The sequence below is a fragment of the Castor canadensis genome, chromosome 19 (assembly GCF_047511655.1).
Source record: "Castor canadensis chromosome 19, mCasCan1.hap1v2, whole genome shotgun sequence".
In the NCBI taxonomy this organism is placed as follows: Eukaryota; Metazoa; Chordata; class Mammalia; order Rodentia; family Castoridae; genus Castor; species Castor canadensis.
The window spans coordinates 9,755,755-9,773,740 of record NC_133404.1 but is presented as its reverse complement, the minus strand read 5'-3'; the positions used below and the strand labels follow the sequence as shown (position 1 = coordinate 9,773,740).

Genomic DNA, 17,986 nt, shown 5'->3' with positions numbered 1-17,986 from the left:
GGAATTCATGTGACAATTCCGAATAGCCTTGCACTGTACTTTGATTAGATCATCCCACCATCTCCCCACCTCAGTCCCCTCCCTGCTCCACTTAAAGCAATTGCGAGAGGTTTCATTGTTCTATTTCATATGTATGTGAAGTCTATACATAACCATATTCCCTCACCTTAATCTCCTTCATTCAACCTCCCCCCTTAAGACTTGCATTTGTATGAAGAACACCTAAATATATATTTCCTTTCATAAGCACATAGTATCTCCAGACAAGAAGGCTGTGTAGGGCCTGAAAACAATAAAGACTGGAGATGAGCTCAATCCTCCAGATCACTGTAGTTCACAAGCTGTTTTCCACAGATGGGCATCTCGGTTGATTGTGTATCTTAGACTAGTAATTGCCAGAGGTTGGAAAGGGTGAGTGAAGTGTGAATAAAGGGAGCTGGATTTGATCCAGCTCACACAGTGTGCATGTATTTGACATATCACACTTAACTCTAATAATATGTATAATTAATGCATACCAATCAAAAATTTTAATCATGTTTTTCCTTATTTTCTTTTTATACTTTTTAAATTTGAACTGTATGCAACTATTATATATGCAAAAAAGTTATTTTAGTCCTAAAAGACTAAAACAGAATTAGCAGAAAATCCAGCAATTCCACTTCTGTGTACACACCCCAAAAAATCAACAGCAGGAACTCAAGGGGATGTTTGACACCAGGCTTTTATCATTACTCACCAAAGTCAACTGAGTGGAAATAGCCCAGCTAAGAAATGACAGGCGAATGGGGAAACAAATGTGCATTTATGCCCTGAAAAGAAAGGACACGCTGACCACGCTACAGTATGGAAGTCCCCTAAAGACATTGTGCTAAGGGAAATAAAATGGTCACAAAAGGACAAATGCTGAATGATTCCACTTAGACATGGTCCTGACAAGTCAGATTCACAGAGGCAGAAAGTAGAGTGGTGGTTGCTAAGGGCTGGCAGGTGGAGGAAATGGGAGCTACTGATTAATGAGTACAGTGTCAGTGTGACACAATGACAAAGCGCTGGAGATGGTTGGTGGTGATGGTCACACAATAATATGAATAATGTACTTAATGCTGTTAGATCTATGCACTTAAAAACAATAAGGGTGGTAAATTTTTTTGTACTGGGGTTTGAATTCAGAGTCTTGTGCTTGCTAAGCAAGTGCTCTATCTACCATCTAAGCCACATCCCCATGTGTTATTGCTTTAGCTATTTTTAGATAGGGTCCCTGCTTTTTTGCCCTAGGTCAGTCCTGGACTGTGATCCTCCTTCCTATGCCTCCCATGTAGCTGGAACCACAGTCGTGTGTCACCATACCCAGTTTATTTGTGGAGATGGGTCTTGCTGAAATTTTACCAGACTAGCCTTAAACTGTCAAACTGTGATTCTCCCAAACCCTGCCTCCTGAGTACCTGGGATGCTACAATTTTTTCAAAGTTGTATTAGGCCAAGTATGGTGGTCCATGCAGGAGGATGGTAAATTTGAGGCTGCCTGGGCTACAAAGTGAAACTCTGACTCAAAATCAAGACAAAACAAAGAGAGACAGAGAGAGAGGGACAGAGATGAGAGAGACCAGCATGAACTCCCACCCTGTACCCAGGGAAGAGCGAGGCGGGCAGGGGGGCTGGGGAGGGATGACACAGTGCTTTCTGACAGCAGAGATGGTGACTGTGCTGAGCATGTTAGGAAATAACTAGTTTTTTTTCCTATTTGGTTCTATTTCAGCCGCCCACCAGGACCACGGCCAGCACGATGCTGCTCTCTGAGTGAAAGGCCACACTGTCATTGGCTCTGGCTGTGATGTCCAGCTGCCAGTCACTCCCCATCTCTCCCAGAACAGCCTGACCAAGGGCTGTTGTGAAGTGGTGACCACTCCAGCCAGTAGGTCAGTGTCAGGCTGTGGATGAGGACAGAGGGGAAATCGGTTGCCTGTGGTCATAGATCACTACAGGGTCAGCTGGCTGGATGCCTACCCCAGTATTTTCTCAAAGCTGGCAGAGGGCCCCCACTTTACCCTTTTACCAGAAGGAACTGGGACATGCAGAGACTTAGGGTCTGGGATGTGGGATCTTGCGTCAGTCATCTCTCTCTAGAACTCAGCTTCCACAATTAGGCTAACTTGCTTCCAGAGCTGTCATGAGGTCTATGTAATAAGCCGATGTGACAGCACAGTGCCAGGCAGAGGGTGCTTGTGGTTTGTGGAGTGCACATTTGACATCCAGTTTCATTTGAAATTCGCGTTCTACTGCTTTAAAAAAAATTCATTCCCTGCCTAATTTTTGGAATGCTGTTTAGTGGCTAGGCTGAGTTGAAAGCACTCCCCTCACTTCCCCTTAGGGTTTCAGGGAGTAGAGGCAGCTGCAGGCAGGACTCCAATCCCAAGCAGCCCTCAGCCCCACTCCAGCCTCACCCCTCTGGGACTCACTGGCACCTAGCTGTCACCTTCCCTGTCCCAGCCTGGGAAGGTACTGGCTGCACCCTACAAGTTTTAGAGGCTGTGACCAGGTGAGTCTCCTTCTCCCCAGGTGGGGCAGCCTGAGCAGCAAGTTCTCATTCCAGGGGTGCAGGAGAAGAGGTTGGTATTCACCCCACCCACCCATCCACCCAGACAATGGCCATCATTTTCCCCTTGCCACTCCTCTGGCTTTCTCCACAGGGTGAAAAATGGTACCAGTCAAGCCCAAGCCTCAGGAGGAGCCCACAGTCACTGTCAAAAGATGGAGGAGCCCACACCCGAGCCCGTCTATGTGGACGTGGACAAAGGACTGACTTTGGCCTGCTTTGTCTTCCTCTGCCTCTTCCTCGTGGTGATGATCATTCGTTGTGCCAAGGTCATCATGGACCCCTATAGTGCCATCCCTACATCCACCTGGGAAGAACAGCACCTGGATGACTGAGGCACAAGGGGAGCCAGTGGGGACCAAGACCCCCACCTCTCTGGGCTGTGGTGCCCCAGCACAGACATCTGTGTCCACTGGCCACCAGCCTTCCAGCCCATAGAGACAAGGGGTGAACCTGGCCACCCAGAGATGGAGAAAACTCACCTTAACCTTGCCAGTTCTCATATGAGCACCAGAGGGAAATGCCAGGCAGATGAGGGTGTAGCAGCCTTGGCTTCCTGGGGAGAAGAGCCCTGGATTGGGACTCAGACAGCAGGGTTCCAGTCTGGGGTGCCATTGACCAACTATGGGATGGGCCCCTTCCCAGCCTCCTGTGTACCTCTGGGAACTGACTGAGAAAACTCCCCTCCCCCATCATACAACAGTGGTCTGTTTCACAAAGACTCTATCCTTAAATAGCACATGAAGGCTCCCAGCAAAGACATCCTCCTCTCCCCACCGAACCCACGCCCCTTCCCACGGACTAGTAATGGAGCAGGAGGTGAGATGTAAAAAAGAGGTTCAGAATGCCGCCTTGAAAATTCACAAATGGCACACAGGCTGCTTCCAAGCAGTATTTTTTTTTAATTAAACTATAGAGGGATATATTTTTCCTGTTACAAATGAGATGCACATTTTAGAAACTTGGGAAAAAATACAGAGAAACAGAAGAGGGAAGCTAGCACTTATGGTCCCACCTCCCAGAAGTCATTCTTTTGATATATTTCTTCCAGCCTTTTTTACATCTTTTTAGTCCAATTCATGACACCATGTGCACAATGCGTATGACAGCAGGTTCTTGCCACCCTCACAGCTGGGTCAGTGGCTGTAGGTATCCCAGCACGGGACTGGGCATGATGTATCTCTTTGGTTGGACTTAACTTTTCCACTAACTTCTTCTCACACACATCTACTTTGCCCAGTAACCTTTTGAGGGTGCAGTCTATGAGATGAATATTGGACTGGAGGCCTGTGTTCTAGTCCCGCTTCAGCCACTTGAAGTCTGTGTGACCCTGAGCAAGTCACTTCACCTCTTAGTGCCTCAGTTTCCTCACTGTAAGATGGGAGAAAAGGCCTTGCTTTATTTTTCCATTTACTAACTCCTTGTGAATGAAAATACAGGAGAGTGCTCTGAAGGCAAGTGTACCACAGTGAAGGGCCAGAGGAGTGAGTTGTTAGTAATGACCCTTCCCTGGTCTTCCCTCTTCTTCCTACCCTTCTGCTCATCCCGTCACCTACATCTCTGACCTTGCAGCAAGAATACTGGACCAGAACCCACAAACCTGGCACCAAGTCCCACCTCCCATTTCCTTGCTATATGACCCCAAATAACTCAGGCTCTCTGAGCCTCAGTTTCCTCATCTGTGAAATGGGGGGATAACATCTACCTCACAAGGCTGTTGTGGGGATGAAATGAGAGAATATGGGCAAACATGAGTGTCCTTTCTTGAATCCACTACCCCAGGAGAAGCCCAGATTCTGAGCTGGAAAGAGCAGATCCTGGGTCCCCTCTGCCTGCAGAGCCTGGAACCCTGGGATTTCTTGAGCTTCTGAGAGCCACTTCCTATGGGCTAAAGCTCCCAGCCAGCATCACTGGCCAGAGAACAACTCACAGCAACCTACCCCAGCATCTGGCCTCAAGGGACATGTGGTCTACTAATTTAAGTCATTGCCATCAGGTTTTTTTTTTCATAAATATGACCTGAAGTTAAACTGGACCATGTGAGTGCCCCTCCTTCTGAGCACATTAATTGTGTCCTTCCAGGGCCTGGCCTGCCATCCCTATCAGAAGAGACCTGCAGCTGTGAAGAACCACAGGCCTCTTGCCCCATCACCTGCATCCCAGCCCATCCCCAGGCCACCTGGGAAACAGTTTTCCAAAGCACTGTCGCATCAATAGGTGATCCCTGAAAGTGGACACGATCACAGGATCCAGGCAGCACTCCAGGGTGTCCCTGGCTGTCCCCTCACCCACACTCTGTGGGATGCCCAAAGGGACAGCTGGCAAAGGCAGTAGACAGGACACACTGGAGGTTCTGTGTCAGGGGATCTAAGACCAGACCTGCGCTTTGTCTCTAGCTCACTCTGAAACCTACCTCAGAGATACCAGGCACTTAGTGAAAAGCCCACCAGGATGGACTCTCAATCACCGTGTCAAAGCCCCGGGAAGAAGAGCCCTTGAGGACCTCCCTGTGAGGCACTTCAGAGCTCTCAGGTGTGAAAACCAGGGTGCCCTAGGACAGTGTTACTCAGACTGAACTTGAAGGACAAGCCTCTGCCACTCTGAGAAGCTGGTTAGAAACTCCAAATTATGGGACCCGCCAAAATAGTATTTTCTGGGGTGGGACCCAGAATCCACAGCAGCTAGATGGGGGAGGGGGTGCACACTGACCATTGAGAAGCACTGCCCAGGGATCCCTTGCTCCCAGTTAACTAGTGGAAGCTGGTATTTCACATCTCAGCTCCTGACTCTTTTTTTTTTTTTTAAATGGCAAGAGGAAATAACATTTCAGAAAGGGAGGAAAATTGAAAACTCACTCTCAACCCAAGCCTCTAACCAAACACTGGTTTTTATTTTGTGCTCCTATATTCCTTTTTAATCCGTGTCCACATGCAAACTGTACCTTTTCATAAATGCCACCAGCTGTATGACTTTATATCATTTGCTTTCTCCTTACATCACAACTGCCACTGTCTTCATATTTACCATTTAAATGAGTATAAAACATCATATGGAGTGCACGCACATAATACAGACTTCTGTGATTAAACTCGTGGATTGCTTTCATTCGCCTTATTGGACTCCTGCCAAGAGAAGAAAGATAAAGATGGTTGCAATACATCCTGGGCCTGCTCAGGGCAAGGGGAAGATACATTTACAGCACCTCTTCCTTGCCTATGATGTTACTGGGCTGAGTAGTCTGAGACACCAGTCCAAAAGACTCCAAGTCCTTGTTGTCACCCGAACAGAAAACTGGACAGAGACACAACTGCAAAAACAGTAACAAAACCTTACTGAAAGAAATAGTAAGGAAAAAGAAAAGAAAAGCACAGCCAGAAAAGCAGTGGGCCCCTGCCTGGTGGCAAGGAGGCATTGATCAACCAAATTTTATTGCAAGAAAAGAAAGAACCAACGCAAGGGAAGGGGTGGACTCTGCCGAGTGGCACAGAAGCCTTGATTTCTTTGTTGAAACCCAATTTATAAGTTGTAAGGTGGAAAAAACCTGGGCAGTACTTAGGGAGGGGCGAGGGTGGCTGGCAGGTTTACTTAACACAGCCTTATCAAATAACAAGGGGTATTCAGCACATGTGCTGTGCTTATTTTTAGGCCTTTAATTGTATGCATGAGATGTGACCAATATTCATGAGGTCCTAAGAAAAAGGACCTGTCCTGGGAGGTCAAATTGGGGGCAGGTCTTTTTTATAAGCAAGGCTAGACCCAACGGTGCCACCAGAATGCTATCTTGCATCGATGTTTGTGAGCCTTACTTCTCTAGAGGTAGTTCAGGACCGTGCTGGGGTACCTGTAAGCTTTGTTTGCTTAAGAGAACCTCTGGAAAATTATTCTTCCTGCCTGCTAACCTTCCTAGCTAAGAGACGTGAGGGGGAAGGAAGCCTGCATAGGACTTTGTCATCTTGATAGAGAAAGGACAGGTGGAATATCAAGCTTTATCCATCTATTTTTTACTGCTAAAAGATGGGGGAAATGGCTCTGTAATTGGAGCACCTTCGTCAGTTCCTGCTAGCTAAGATGAAGTTTGGGGTTGTAGATAAGCAGGTAATTATATAACAAAAGAAATAATGACAGTGTTGAAAACTAGAAGATGGCAGGGAGGACCTGGGAAGAATTCAGAGAGGGAGAGGCCATACAGCCAGCGATGAACCAGGATGTAAAGAAAACCTTGCTCAGTAGTAACTCCCCACAGCAGAGAACAGGTGATGGATTCTCCTGTCTAGTGGCCAGGTGTAAGTTGCCACCCATACTGTGCCCTGCTATGGTCCCTTCCTGCTACCCTAAAGCCCCAGTGAAGGCTGATTCACAACCCCTTTTGTGGCCGTGATATGGGGACAAAGAAGACAGCTGGGTGGCAGGCCAGTGGCATTCAATCTAGAAGTCAGCAGCCCCAGAGACAAGTGGGGCAGATGAAAAATGCAGAAGCAAGAAATCCAAATGACAGCTCCAGAAGAAAGGTGACCCCTAGGAAGGCTAGATTGTGTCTGGGGCATGGTGGGGTGACATGAGTAGTGATACCCTAGCTTTGCCAACTTGGCATATCAATGGCCATCATGGCTATTTCACTTTTTCCAATTAATTGTTCAAATGTCACATCTTACTGAGATAAGAAACCAGTGTCTCTCCATGCCACAAAGTTATCCCAGAATTCCAGAGGCTAACTCGATTCAAAAGGGGGCCACTCCAAATCAAAAACAAAGTGTGCTCACTTCAGTGTGCCCACGCCCGTTGGCCTCTGTTAAGAACTGGGCCTGCAGTGCATGACGGACCACCTGCAGTGGCCTCTATGACCCATGGCCCAGGCAGCTGAGAGGTCTGCACTGAGTTCTCCTAGTCCATTCACATGCTCAGACGTTTCGTCCAATACTAGCACACAGTCAGGTTACCTGTGTCCTGGACAGCCAGCATTACCACCCCGACTTCCCCCCTGAACCCTTATGTCCTTGACAGTTATCAGCTCATATGCCCCTCCGCTCCCGGGAGTCTTCTCTTTGGACCTGTCACTGTCCTCACAGGAAAAAGATGGCACACTTGAAGCACTGACCTCACGAAAGGATATTTACAGAGGGTGGGGACAAGGAATGACCAAACACCCAAGGGCAGGCCATACTGTGAAGCCATGACCAGCTTGGCCTGAAGAGACAGGAAAGGCAACCAGCTCTTGCTGGGTGCAAGAGCTGTAGAGCAGAGGAGTCACGGCCATAGACCCAAGATCCAAAGAACGCCTTCCAAGGGCTGAGTGGTAGAATGCTTGCCTTGCATGCTCAAATCCTGGTTTTGATCCCCAATACCACAATAAATGAAATATCCTTCCAAAACTGCAGCCCAGGCAGTGTCTGACGGGAGGCGGAGAGCAAACGATCCTTCGGCCATTTTGCGTCGGCTTCCTGTGGGACGCGGTGTGACCGTTAGGTCGGAAAAGCGGGCGATTTTTCTCCTCGCTTTTTTTCCTTCTTTTTTCTCCTCCTTTTTACTTTGTCAGTAGAGCGCAGTTATGGGTCGCAAAAAGAAGAAGCAGCTGAAGCCGTGGTGCTGGTATTGTAATAGAGATTTTGATGATGAAAAAATTCTCATACAGCACCAAAAAGCAAAGCATTTTAAATGCCATATATGTCATAAGAAATTATACACAGGACCAGGCTTGGCTATTCATTGTATGCAGGTACTTTAATGCTGGCAATTTAAAAAGATGGGAATCTTCGACAGTTGTCAGAGGATTACGACTGAGAATTCTGAAAAATGCAATGGAATTAAATGGTCATTTTCAATATCTATGAGACTACATGAAAGACATAATTCAGTTTTGAAACATGCTTATCTTCTATTCCACTTACACTTGCTGTAAAAACTGCATTCCATGCCATGCCTGAAATGTTCCAAAGTTCAATTCTGTGATTAGATTGCAACCAAGATTTCTACAAAAAAAAAAGCCAAAGAAGACAACTGCTTCAGTTGCACAGTGGTGGGACAACAAAAACAACATGAACTTGGATTCTTACTTGGAAACAGCCATCCTTTACAACAGGTGTGGACGCTGAGCCTGATCCTGGACTGCATGTGGAAGTGTCCCCTCGGGGTGATTTGGAGGAAGAGCTGTTGTCGTCCTCACAGTGGTAGAATGTTCAGCCTCTGTAGTGGGTTCTGGAGTTGAGATCGTGAGCTGAAGGTGATGTGCTATCTGCCAATGGAGGAAGATCACTAGCCTCCTCAGAGGATTCTGGAGACGGAGTTGGGAGTTGTGGCTGAATTGGTGAAAGTTCAGCATTCGCAGGGGGCATTACAGGAGGAACTGAGCTCTCCTGCTGGCTTGGAGAAGGTTCCTCAGGAAGCTCTTCTGGCTGAGTTGTAGCCCCTTGATTGACTGGAGAAAGTTCATCCTTTTCTGAGGGTTCTGGCATCTGAGTTGTAATCTCATGCTGGTTTTTCAAAGCTTCAGACTGTTCAGAGGACACTGAGGACTCAGCTGGTTGTTCCTGCTGGGGTGGAGGAGGTTCAAACTCCTCAGTATGCTCTGAGGCCTGTACTGGAGCAGCCATGTGAATTCCAGAAGGTTGAGCCTCCCCAGGAGACACAGAAGGCTGAACTGTTTGTTCCTTCTCACCGAGAGAAGGTTCTGCCCCTTCAGCATACTCTGAAGGCTGAGTTAGAGCAGATGCAGCCTCCTGGGCTGGCTCTGGAGTTATGGTAATTGCCACATCCACAGGCTTATTTGTTTCACTGACCAAGTTATCCTGTTGTGTTGATTCTGAACGGGAGCTTGAACTATCACCTCTGGAGCTTGAACTGAAGCCTCTGGAGCTTGAACTGAAACCTCTTGCTCAGCTGAAGGCTTGACTTCCTCAGATGGCTTTGCAGGCTGAACTGGAGCTTCTGTCTGGCTTCTAGAAGGTTCCAATTCCTCAGAAGACTCAGAAGGTTGAGCTGGCTGTTCTTGCTCACTGGGAGAAGTTTCAGTCTCTGAAAGAGGGCCTGAAGGCTGAGGTGGGACCACGTGCTGATTAAAGAAGGTTGAAGCTCCTCACCATACTCTGGAGGCTGAACTGGGGACTGCAGATGGGTTCCAGAAGTTTCCACCTCCCCAGGAGGCTCAGCTGGGGCCTGTGGCTGGGCTAGAGAAGATGCAGCCTTCTTGGTAGGCTCTGATGTCATGGTGATTTCCACATCCACAGGCTTACCTGTAACACTAGGCAAGATAGTTTGTTGAGCTTGATCCTGAGCTGGAGGTTGAACCGTCACCTCCTGATTTGGTAGAGTTGGAGCTGTGTTCTCCATAGGGGACTCTGGAGCTTCATCTGTAGGATCTTGCTCAACAGGGGGTTTGACTTCTTTCGGAGAAGTTGTAGGCTGAACTGGGGCTTCCATCTGGCTTGCAGAAGGTTCAGTGTCTTCAGAGAGCTCTGAAGTCTGAGCTGGAGCCTCTTGTTGGGTGGATGAGAGTGTTACGTCCTCAGTACTCTCTGAGGCCTGCTTCTGCCTGGAGAAGGCTCTGGAGTTAGTGTAACCTCCAGATCGATATGTTTCATGGTGACTTTTGGCAAGTCTGAGGGTTAAACTGGGGCTTCTTGCTGGACTGCAGAAGGTTCAACTTGCTCAAGGGGCTCTGGAGGCTCATCTGTGCTCTCCTGAGGTTTCAGAGGAGGGCTGTCAGAATCAGCTGTGCTCAGACCTGGATCTGTGTCATCATCCTGCAAGGGTTGTGTCTGAAGCTGAAGGTTTGCAAATTGGTGTGGAGTTCCAACCACAGTGTCATCAAGTCCGTGATGCTGAGCTACATACTTTTTCAGTTTCCAGGGTAAACCAATAAACATTTTTCGTTTTGATCTCTTATGATCAAGAAGTGGAACAAATACATCAAATACTCGATCTGAAGCCTGATCTAGACTGACAGGCTGAGTCTTACTTTTGAGTAGAAGAGGCAGAGCTGGGGCCTGATTCTGTTCCCCACTGGGCATGGGCACTGTTTCTGGGGGTCTCTCAGGCAGATTTAGCTTGTCACGCAGCTCCTTGTGTGCAACAGCAAACTGATCTGGCTCTGGAGACAGCTGCCTAGCAGATTCCCGGTCCAGGAAGGGAAGCAAACTGTCAGTCAACAAGTGAGGTGGGGAGAGCACCTGCGAGGGAGCAGATGATCCCAGATAATCAAAGCCCCCCGGGTTTGCCGGGGGTGTGAGCTTCTCGGGCGAGTCAGGAAGGAGGTCCCAGGAGTGTAAGGACCAGGGCTCAGTTGGCCCAGGCGCTTCGGAGGTCAGCTGGACCAAGTCCTGGGCCCTTTTCGGAATGGGAAAACCCTGGGTCAACAACCATAACTCTAGCGACATGAGAAGGAGCCTTGGGGCCCAAATACCTAGAAGGGACATGACATGCAACAGGGACATGGCATGCAGAGTCGCAGACTCAGTAGGAGTCAAGGGAGTAATGCCTTCTGGCCGCTTCCCTAGCTCACCTTGGCTAGGTCACACCCACCCTTTCTTTATGACACCTTTGTTTAGGAAACAAACCCTTAAGAGGCTCAGCCTAGTTGGGCTTCAGGCCCTGCAGTAAGGAGCCTTTTCCCACAAAGACAAGACCCAAATGTCATTCCCCTAGAGGAGGCCACAAATGCCTTTTATGGGGCCACTCCCCCACAGCAAGGCGGGGTTGGAGCTCAGACCTGGGGCCAGCAGCCCACTGGGTATGGCGGGGCAGGGCGGGGCCTCCAGGGATATTCCCAGGGCTAATCCAGTTCGGGCAACCTGAGCTTCTCCTCTTCCAAGTGGACATCCCAGCCCCTTGGCTGTACTGCTTCCAAGAAAAGCAACTCACCTGCGAAATCAGAGCCAATTAGGGTGCAGGCAAGACAGCACACATTACAGTTATTTATTCCACAACGCTGCCATTTCCTCTAAACTCTTAGTTCCACGGTTCATGATCCACCACTCCCTTGTTGGGGCTACCAGAGAATCAGAGATGATTCCAAAAGTTCTGTGCGAGGGATCTTGGGCGGTAGGCAATTCAGCCTGACACAGAAGGTTAGAGTCTGACATGGCCCCTTACATTGGCCTGGGGAAGCAACCACATCCCGCCTTGGCTCAACACAGTGAGAATCTAGAAGTGACACCACCACGACTCAGAGGTCTACCCCATGTACACGCGTGGACAAGACATTACGTCCTTCAGAGCCCTTCTTACAACAACCTATTTTACTGTATGTTTATTGTCCACCATGGCCCATCATGTAAAGTCCCAGAATAGGCTTCATCCTATTTATTCCCCTCGCCTTGCACAGGGCTGGGCACATTGTGATGGTTTTAAGGATGGATCTGTTATAATCAGATTTCTGCAATCAGTGCTGACTTCTCTCTCATTTCACAGGAAGCTAGGCCTCCTAAACTGTGACTGGTTTTATTTAAACTGAATGAACATAATTATTTTACACGGAAAAAGCTTCCAATACTTTTTCAACTTTATCTCTACCGTTTCAAGACAAAACATTTCACAACTTCAGGCTAAGTTAAATGATCAAAAATCCCCAAATTAAGTTCCCACTGGCATGAAACACACTTTTTGCTCCTCCCCTCTTAGCCTATCCTATACACAGTAAGTAATGTCTATTTCCTTCCAGAAATTACTTTGGCAACTTAATCCTTAAGATTTAGGGACTTTCAGATAATTGATTGATAGAAAGGTTCTTTGGAAGGCAAAATATTCTCCGTGAGACATGGGAAGATAGTGAGATTTAGGTAGTACTCCACAGTTGAAAAGCGTAATGGTTCTCACAGGCATAAAATAATGGCATAAGGCTGAAGTTAGTACTTTTGTTCCCAATCCCTGGGATCCTGTTTGGGAAGAGTTCTAAAAAGATTTATGTTCAATCATCCTGACCTCTTGAACCCCTGCAGACGGAGGGAGCCCAGCCCCTCTCTTGTATCCACAACTATAGTAGTACTCAGAGGCCTCAGTCCTGCTCTCCACACTTCCAACAACAGCTCAGAGTTAAGACTGGGAGTTTAGGAAATGCCCCAGAAATCCCCTGTATTCAGTTAATTCACTTGAGGTTCCCATTTTGCTAAGAATGATATGTGCACAAATCCTCCAAATCCTGTTGCCTGTTTTGAAGCATGGCTACACTGGCTAAGTCACCCTTGAGCTTTCCTCTCCACATGAGTGAACTCGTGTAGTTCTTCACTTTTGGCATCTTCCCTGGGTCTGTACTCTATAGCTATTTCACCACTACAGAAATAAAGTTAATGAAGATCAAAAAAACAAAAAAACAAAAAAAACAAAACTGCAGCCCAGTAGAGAGTTGGGGGACCCCTCTTGCTTCCTGTCCCCATCCTCCTGTCTTGGTCTCCTAATGGCCAAAACAACAGAAGTAAGGGGTGGGGATGCTGGGTAATGAGGTCCATCCGTTTCAGCACACTGGAGAAAGTGAAAAGTGGCCAGCGTAATCACCCAACTGTCACTCAGCATCCATTCATGTAGTTTGCTTAGATTGGGGGGGGGGGGTGGAATGTCCCCAGCATAAAGGAAACGTAAAATCCCCTCTGTCACCATTGTCTGGGGTGGTATCAATTTCATCCCACTCCCATCTAGAACATAAACTGTAAGGTAGCCACCCTAGGTGAGTCAGTTCACAGTGACTGTGACACCACAGAGCTGCTAAAGTGGCCCTTCCTTAGTGGCCACGAGACCTAGGGTGGTGACCACAGTCTTACTCTTTCTCCTCCCATCCTACAGCCCCTATCTTCTAGGCCTCGTGGCTATTAGAGCATTCTACCCAGTGAAATGTCCCAAGTTTTCATAGCGAGGATCCAAATTCTCTACCACTTGAGCCACTCCGCCAGCCCTTTTTGAGTATCTTTGAGATAGTGTCTTGAGAACTATTTGCCTGGGTTGGCCTTGAACCACTATTCCCTGATCTCTGCCCCCAAAGTAGCTGGGATTACAGTGTGAGTCACCGGCACCCAGCTTGGACCCAAACTCTTGATGCCTTGTCTTTATTGAGTTTCCACGTTCCCAAAGGACATGAAGGAGCAGTGGAGGTCTCAGCTTCACCTCTCTGTCATGGCAGACCTCTCGAGGAAGAAGAGCAGGTGCTCCAGGTGGTGCCATCCAACTGTGGTCCAAGGATGGGCAGCACCAGCGTCTCTGCGGCACTTGTGAAATCAACGTCCACGCTCACATACTAGACATCCACAACAGGGATGTGGGATCGGGGTCCCCAGTGTCCCAGTATATCCCTGGGTTCTGAGGTCAGTCCTTTTTGCCTCCATGGTGTGAAAGCAACCCCTGGGTACAGGGTAAGTCCTTCTGACAGTCCCCTTTCCCTGTTCACTGGCTTGACAAACAAGCCCCAAAAGGCACAGGATTATTTTAATAGACCCATATCTATGCTCCCTGGTGAAAGAATTTCTTCTTGATCACTGAGGATTTCCAAACCCACCAAACCTAAGGTTATAAGGATGGGAAACAAAATTCCTGAAAGGTTATGAGGCACAATAATAAGAGGCTCACCTACCTTCCATCCCTTGGTTCCCAGACGAGGGCCATTAGCTGAGGGGATAGATGGCACACATGTTGGTCTGGTTTGAGATAAATATGATCTCCTCACAGAAGTGAAGGGAAACAACCTTTATACACTATTGACAGGAAGGTAAATTAGTATAGCCATTAAAAACAATATGGAGGATCCTCAAAAAAACTGAAAAAGTATGATCCTATACTGGGTATGTATTCAAAGGAAATGAAATCAGTATTTCAAAGAGACACCTGCAGTCCCATACTGATTGCAGCATATTCACAGTGAACAATGATTTCAAGAAATGGAATCAACCTAGGTGTCCATCAATGGATGAATGAATAAAAAGATGTGGTACACATATACAATGGCATATTACTCGGCCATGAAAAAGGATAAAATTCTGTCATTTGCAGCAACATGGGTGGAAATAGAGCTCAGTATGTTAAGTGAAATAAGCCAGGCACAGAAAGACAAATACCATCTGATCTCACTCATATCTAAAAAAACTGAAGTCACAGAAGTTGACAGTAGAAAAGTGGTCAGCAGAGTCTGGGGAAGGAGGGAAAAGGTTACAGGTTAGACAACAGAGATGAGTTCTGGTGTGCTGCTGTGCAGGAAGTTGAACACAAATCACGATAATGCATTGTATATGTCAAAGAAGTTAGAAGGAAGGATTTTGAATATTTTTTACCACAAAGAAGGATAAATGTCTGAGGAAATAAATATGCTTATCTAGATTTGAACATAGCATGACAGATACATGTATCAAAACATCACATAACACCCCACTTAATGTACAATTTTATGTGTTTTTTAAAAAATAAACAAAATGAAAACAAAGGTAAATATTGTTATTGATACTGCTTCCTGTAGGTCACCCACAGTGACTGGGCCTTGGAAAGAACATTCCAAATTTTAGTCAGGCCAGCTGTCTCTGGGGGTGAGGGGTGTGGTACCGGGGTGCACCTGCTGGGTGTGTGGACAGGGCTGCACCTCACAGCTCACTGCCTTGGTTAAGGGTCACATCTGCAAGACTCACTGGGATGAATGTGCACGGTTTGAATATGCCACCCCCCCCCAAGTTCACAAGTCAGAAACTTGCTCCCCAAAGAGACAGTGCTGGGAGGGGGGCCTAATGAGAGGTGACCAGGCCATGGGAGCAGTGAATGGATTAATGCTGTAATCAGAGGCGTGGGATCCCTTAAGCGGGGGAGTTTGGACTCTCTCCCTTCTCTCTCTCCTCTGTCTCCTCTCTCTCTCTCTATGTCACACACACAGACACACACGCAGAGTGTGTGATGCTCTCTGCCATGTTTTCATGTAGGAAGACAACCTCCAGACCCTCGCCCCTACAGCTTGGACTTCCCAGCCTCCTAATCACAACCGGACAATTTCTGTTCATTTGACACTCCCCAGCCGGCGGTGTTCTGTGACAGCTGCACAAGTGGCCTGGGCCAGACTGAAACAGCGCAGACGGTGGTGGCACACCGGAACCAGGCATGCATCTACTCCTGCCGCCCCCCACAGAGGGAGGGCTCTTCTGTTACGGCCTGTGTCCTGCCATGCTCTGCAGGGAAGGGCGGGAATGGCATGTCACGCCCTGTGTACGGGCAGCTGCAGGTCCAGAAGAGAAGGGAAGTGACAAGCCTGAGCCAGGACAGGCCGGGCTGCTGAGCCCTTGAGTAGCTTCCACAGCGAAGACCCTTTGCTGGGCGATCAGGTGGCATGAGAATGTCCTGACACTTGGGGCCCCTTCAACAATGTCCCAGGACTGCCTCGGGCTCCTCTGCCAACCCTGTACCTAGGTCAGCACTCTGTCTCAGTGGGGACCATTAGGGGCCCCAGACAGCACCCCCATCTGCCAACGTGCACTTCCAATACCGCCAGGGCCTCCGATCTTCAGGCCCACATGGCCGGGTGGCTTCGTCACAGCCCGGGCTGGTCCTGAGCCCGTTACTCCCCTGGGCTGCATTTCCTTCATGCACACCCAGCAGATGCACCTGAAACACACTGCCATCACTCCTCACGTGCCTCAGACGTCCAGACACCCCAGACTGCTAGGACCGAGAGACCACTTCCGCAAGGTGCTCTCTCCCTGGCCGGCGTGCGTCATCACCAGTCTTGTTGGCTCCACTTAGGTCACCAGTGTAACAGCCACTTGTGACGTTCCGAGAGCTGTCAAGACGCCCAGGCTCCTATGTAATGCGACGGAAGTGGCCAATCTCAGAGATCACGCATTTAAAGTGTTCCCGTCTCTGACAGGCAGAGGTGAACATCTCCAATTAGGCTCACTGCTTTTCTAGTGCAGTGCCTTTCAGACATTAGCGTGCATAGGACCGCTTCTTATAGCATAACTGCTGGGCCCCGGTTCTGGACTTCTTAATTCACATCACGTCTTTGTTATCTCGTTCGGCTGACCTGAAACTTGGGTAGACTGGCCGGAGTTCCAGCAGCCATTTTGTACCAGGAGGTGCTCTTGTAGCTGAAAACCAAGAGCTGAGGCTGATTAATGGCACCTGGAGGCAGGAGTTGGTAAGGGAGTAGTCTGCCCCTGACTACTTTTAGATGAGGGAGAAACCTGAGCTCCCTGGTGTTCCTCAGACACGCTAAGCAGGGTCCTCCTCCACCCCGTGCTGGCTGGTCCCTCTGCAGCATTCTGCCCCAGATACCCACCTGGCTTGTTCCCTCGCGTCGTCCCTTGGCTCTGGTAGAACAGGCAGTGAAGTGGCTGTGTTATAAACCTTGGCCCACAGGCCGCCAAGTTTACAACAGCGTCCAAAGCCCAAGTTCCACAGCACCTGTCACTGTCCATCACGCTCCATTCTGTTCCCTGTCTGTCTTCCTCATTAGAACAGGGGCTCCTGAGGGAAGGGGCCAGGCCCTTCTGCTCACTGCTGTGCCTCCTGTCCCCAGAACAGAGACAGACATGCAGAGGCGTTCAGTGAACACCTGCTGAATCAACAAAGGAGTGGTGTGACAGGCAGGCCCTGCCCCTCACTTGTCCTCCCAGACTGGGGGCTGGGGAGTGAAGGACATTATTAGGTCTAAAAAGGATCACCAGGAACCCTCTCCCCTGTGGTCACTCAGGCCCCGGGAGAATGGGTGGGGGCCAGAGGAGGTGGGGCAGGGCTCCCTCCTGACTCTGGAAGACTTAAAGAGGAGGAAAATGAGCCCTCTGGATCCTGCCTGCCCTTGTCACAGTTCAGGCATTAACCTGCAATGGCGCCAAGGTTTATAACATGAGGATAGCCACAGGGCGTTTGAACAAAGTCTGTCCCCCATGTGTGCCTATCAGCCAGCCCCCAAAACACTGGATATGTAGCATGCTAGGATGAGCAACTTTCATATACATACCCTAATATGTGCTCAAACACTATTCTAGATGTTTCCATGAAAATATTTTTAGATGAGATTTATGGGCCTCCATTAATCAGTTGAAGACCTTAAGAGGAAAATACTGAATTCCTCAGGGGAAAGAGGGGATTTTGCCAGCCAAACCACCCTGCAGATTCCAGACTTACAGCCACCACAATCCCAGAGCCAATTCATTAAAGTAAGAGTCTCTCTCTCTCTCTCCCTGCCTACACACACACTCTCTCTCTCCCTGCCTACACCACACACACACACACACACACACACACACACACACACACACACACACACCTCCCTCCCTCCCTCCCTGCCGGGTCGACTCTCTAATCCAGGGAATACCAGGATGTCTGATGAGAATCTCCACCCAGACATGCAGCCTCACTCACACAAAGAGGAAGAATCAATGAATGCCTCCCTCTCCCTCTGCTCCACCCCTATAGACCACACCAAGGACACAGGGACACTGG

The 17,986-nt window shown here is 48.6% G+C and overlaps 2 protein-coding genes across 2 annotated transcripts; one reads left to right on the top strand and one right to left on the bottom strand.

The window, feature by feature from the left end:
• The first annotated feature begins 1,515 nt into the window (after window positions 1-1,515).
• Ctxnd1 (cortexin domain containing 1) lies at window positions 1,516-5,310 on the top strand. The gene is made up of 2 exons (XM_074061728.1): window positions 1,516-1,919; window positions 2,691-5,310. Exon 2 carries the CDS (start codon window positions 2,752-2,754, stop codon window positions 2,929-2,931), a length of 180 nt encoding a protein of 59 aa, XP_073917829.1. The 5' UTR covers window positions 1,516-1,919; window positions 2,691-2,751; the 3' UTR covers window positions 2,932-5,310.
• Window positions 5,311-5,430: 120 nt separating this feature from the next.
• On the bottom strand, window positions 5,431-10,009 carry LOC141419284 (uncharacterized). Its single transcript, XM_074062096.1, has 3 exons — window positions 9,670-10,009; window positions 8,482-9,458; window positions 5,431-8,379 (listed from the first exon to the last, which is right to left on the bottom strand). Exons 1-2 carry the CDS (start codon window positions 10,007-10,009, stop codon window positions 8,770-8,772), a joined length of 1,029 nt encoding a protein of 342 aa, XP_073918197.1. The 3' UTR covers window positions 5,431-8,379; window positions 8,482-8,769.
• Between the last annotated feature and the right edge of the window lie 7,977 nt (window positions 10,010-17,986).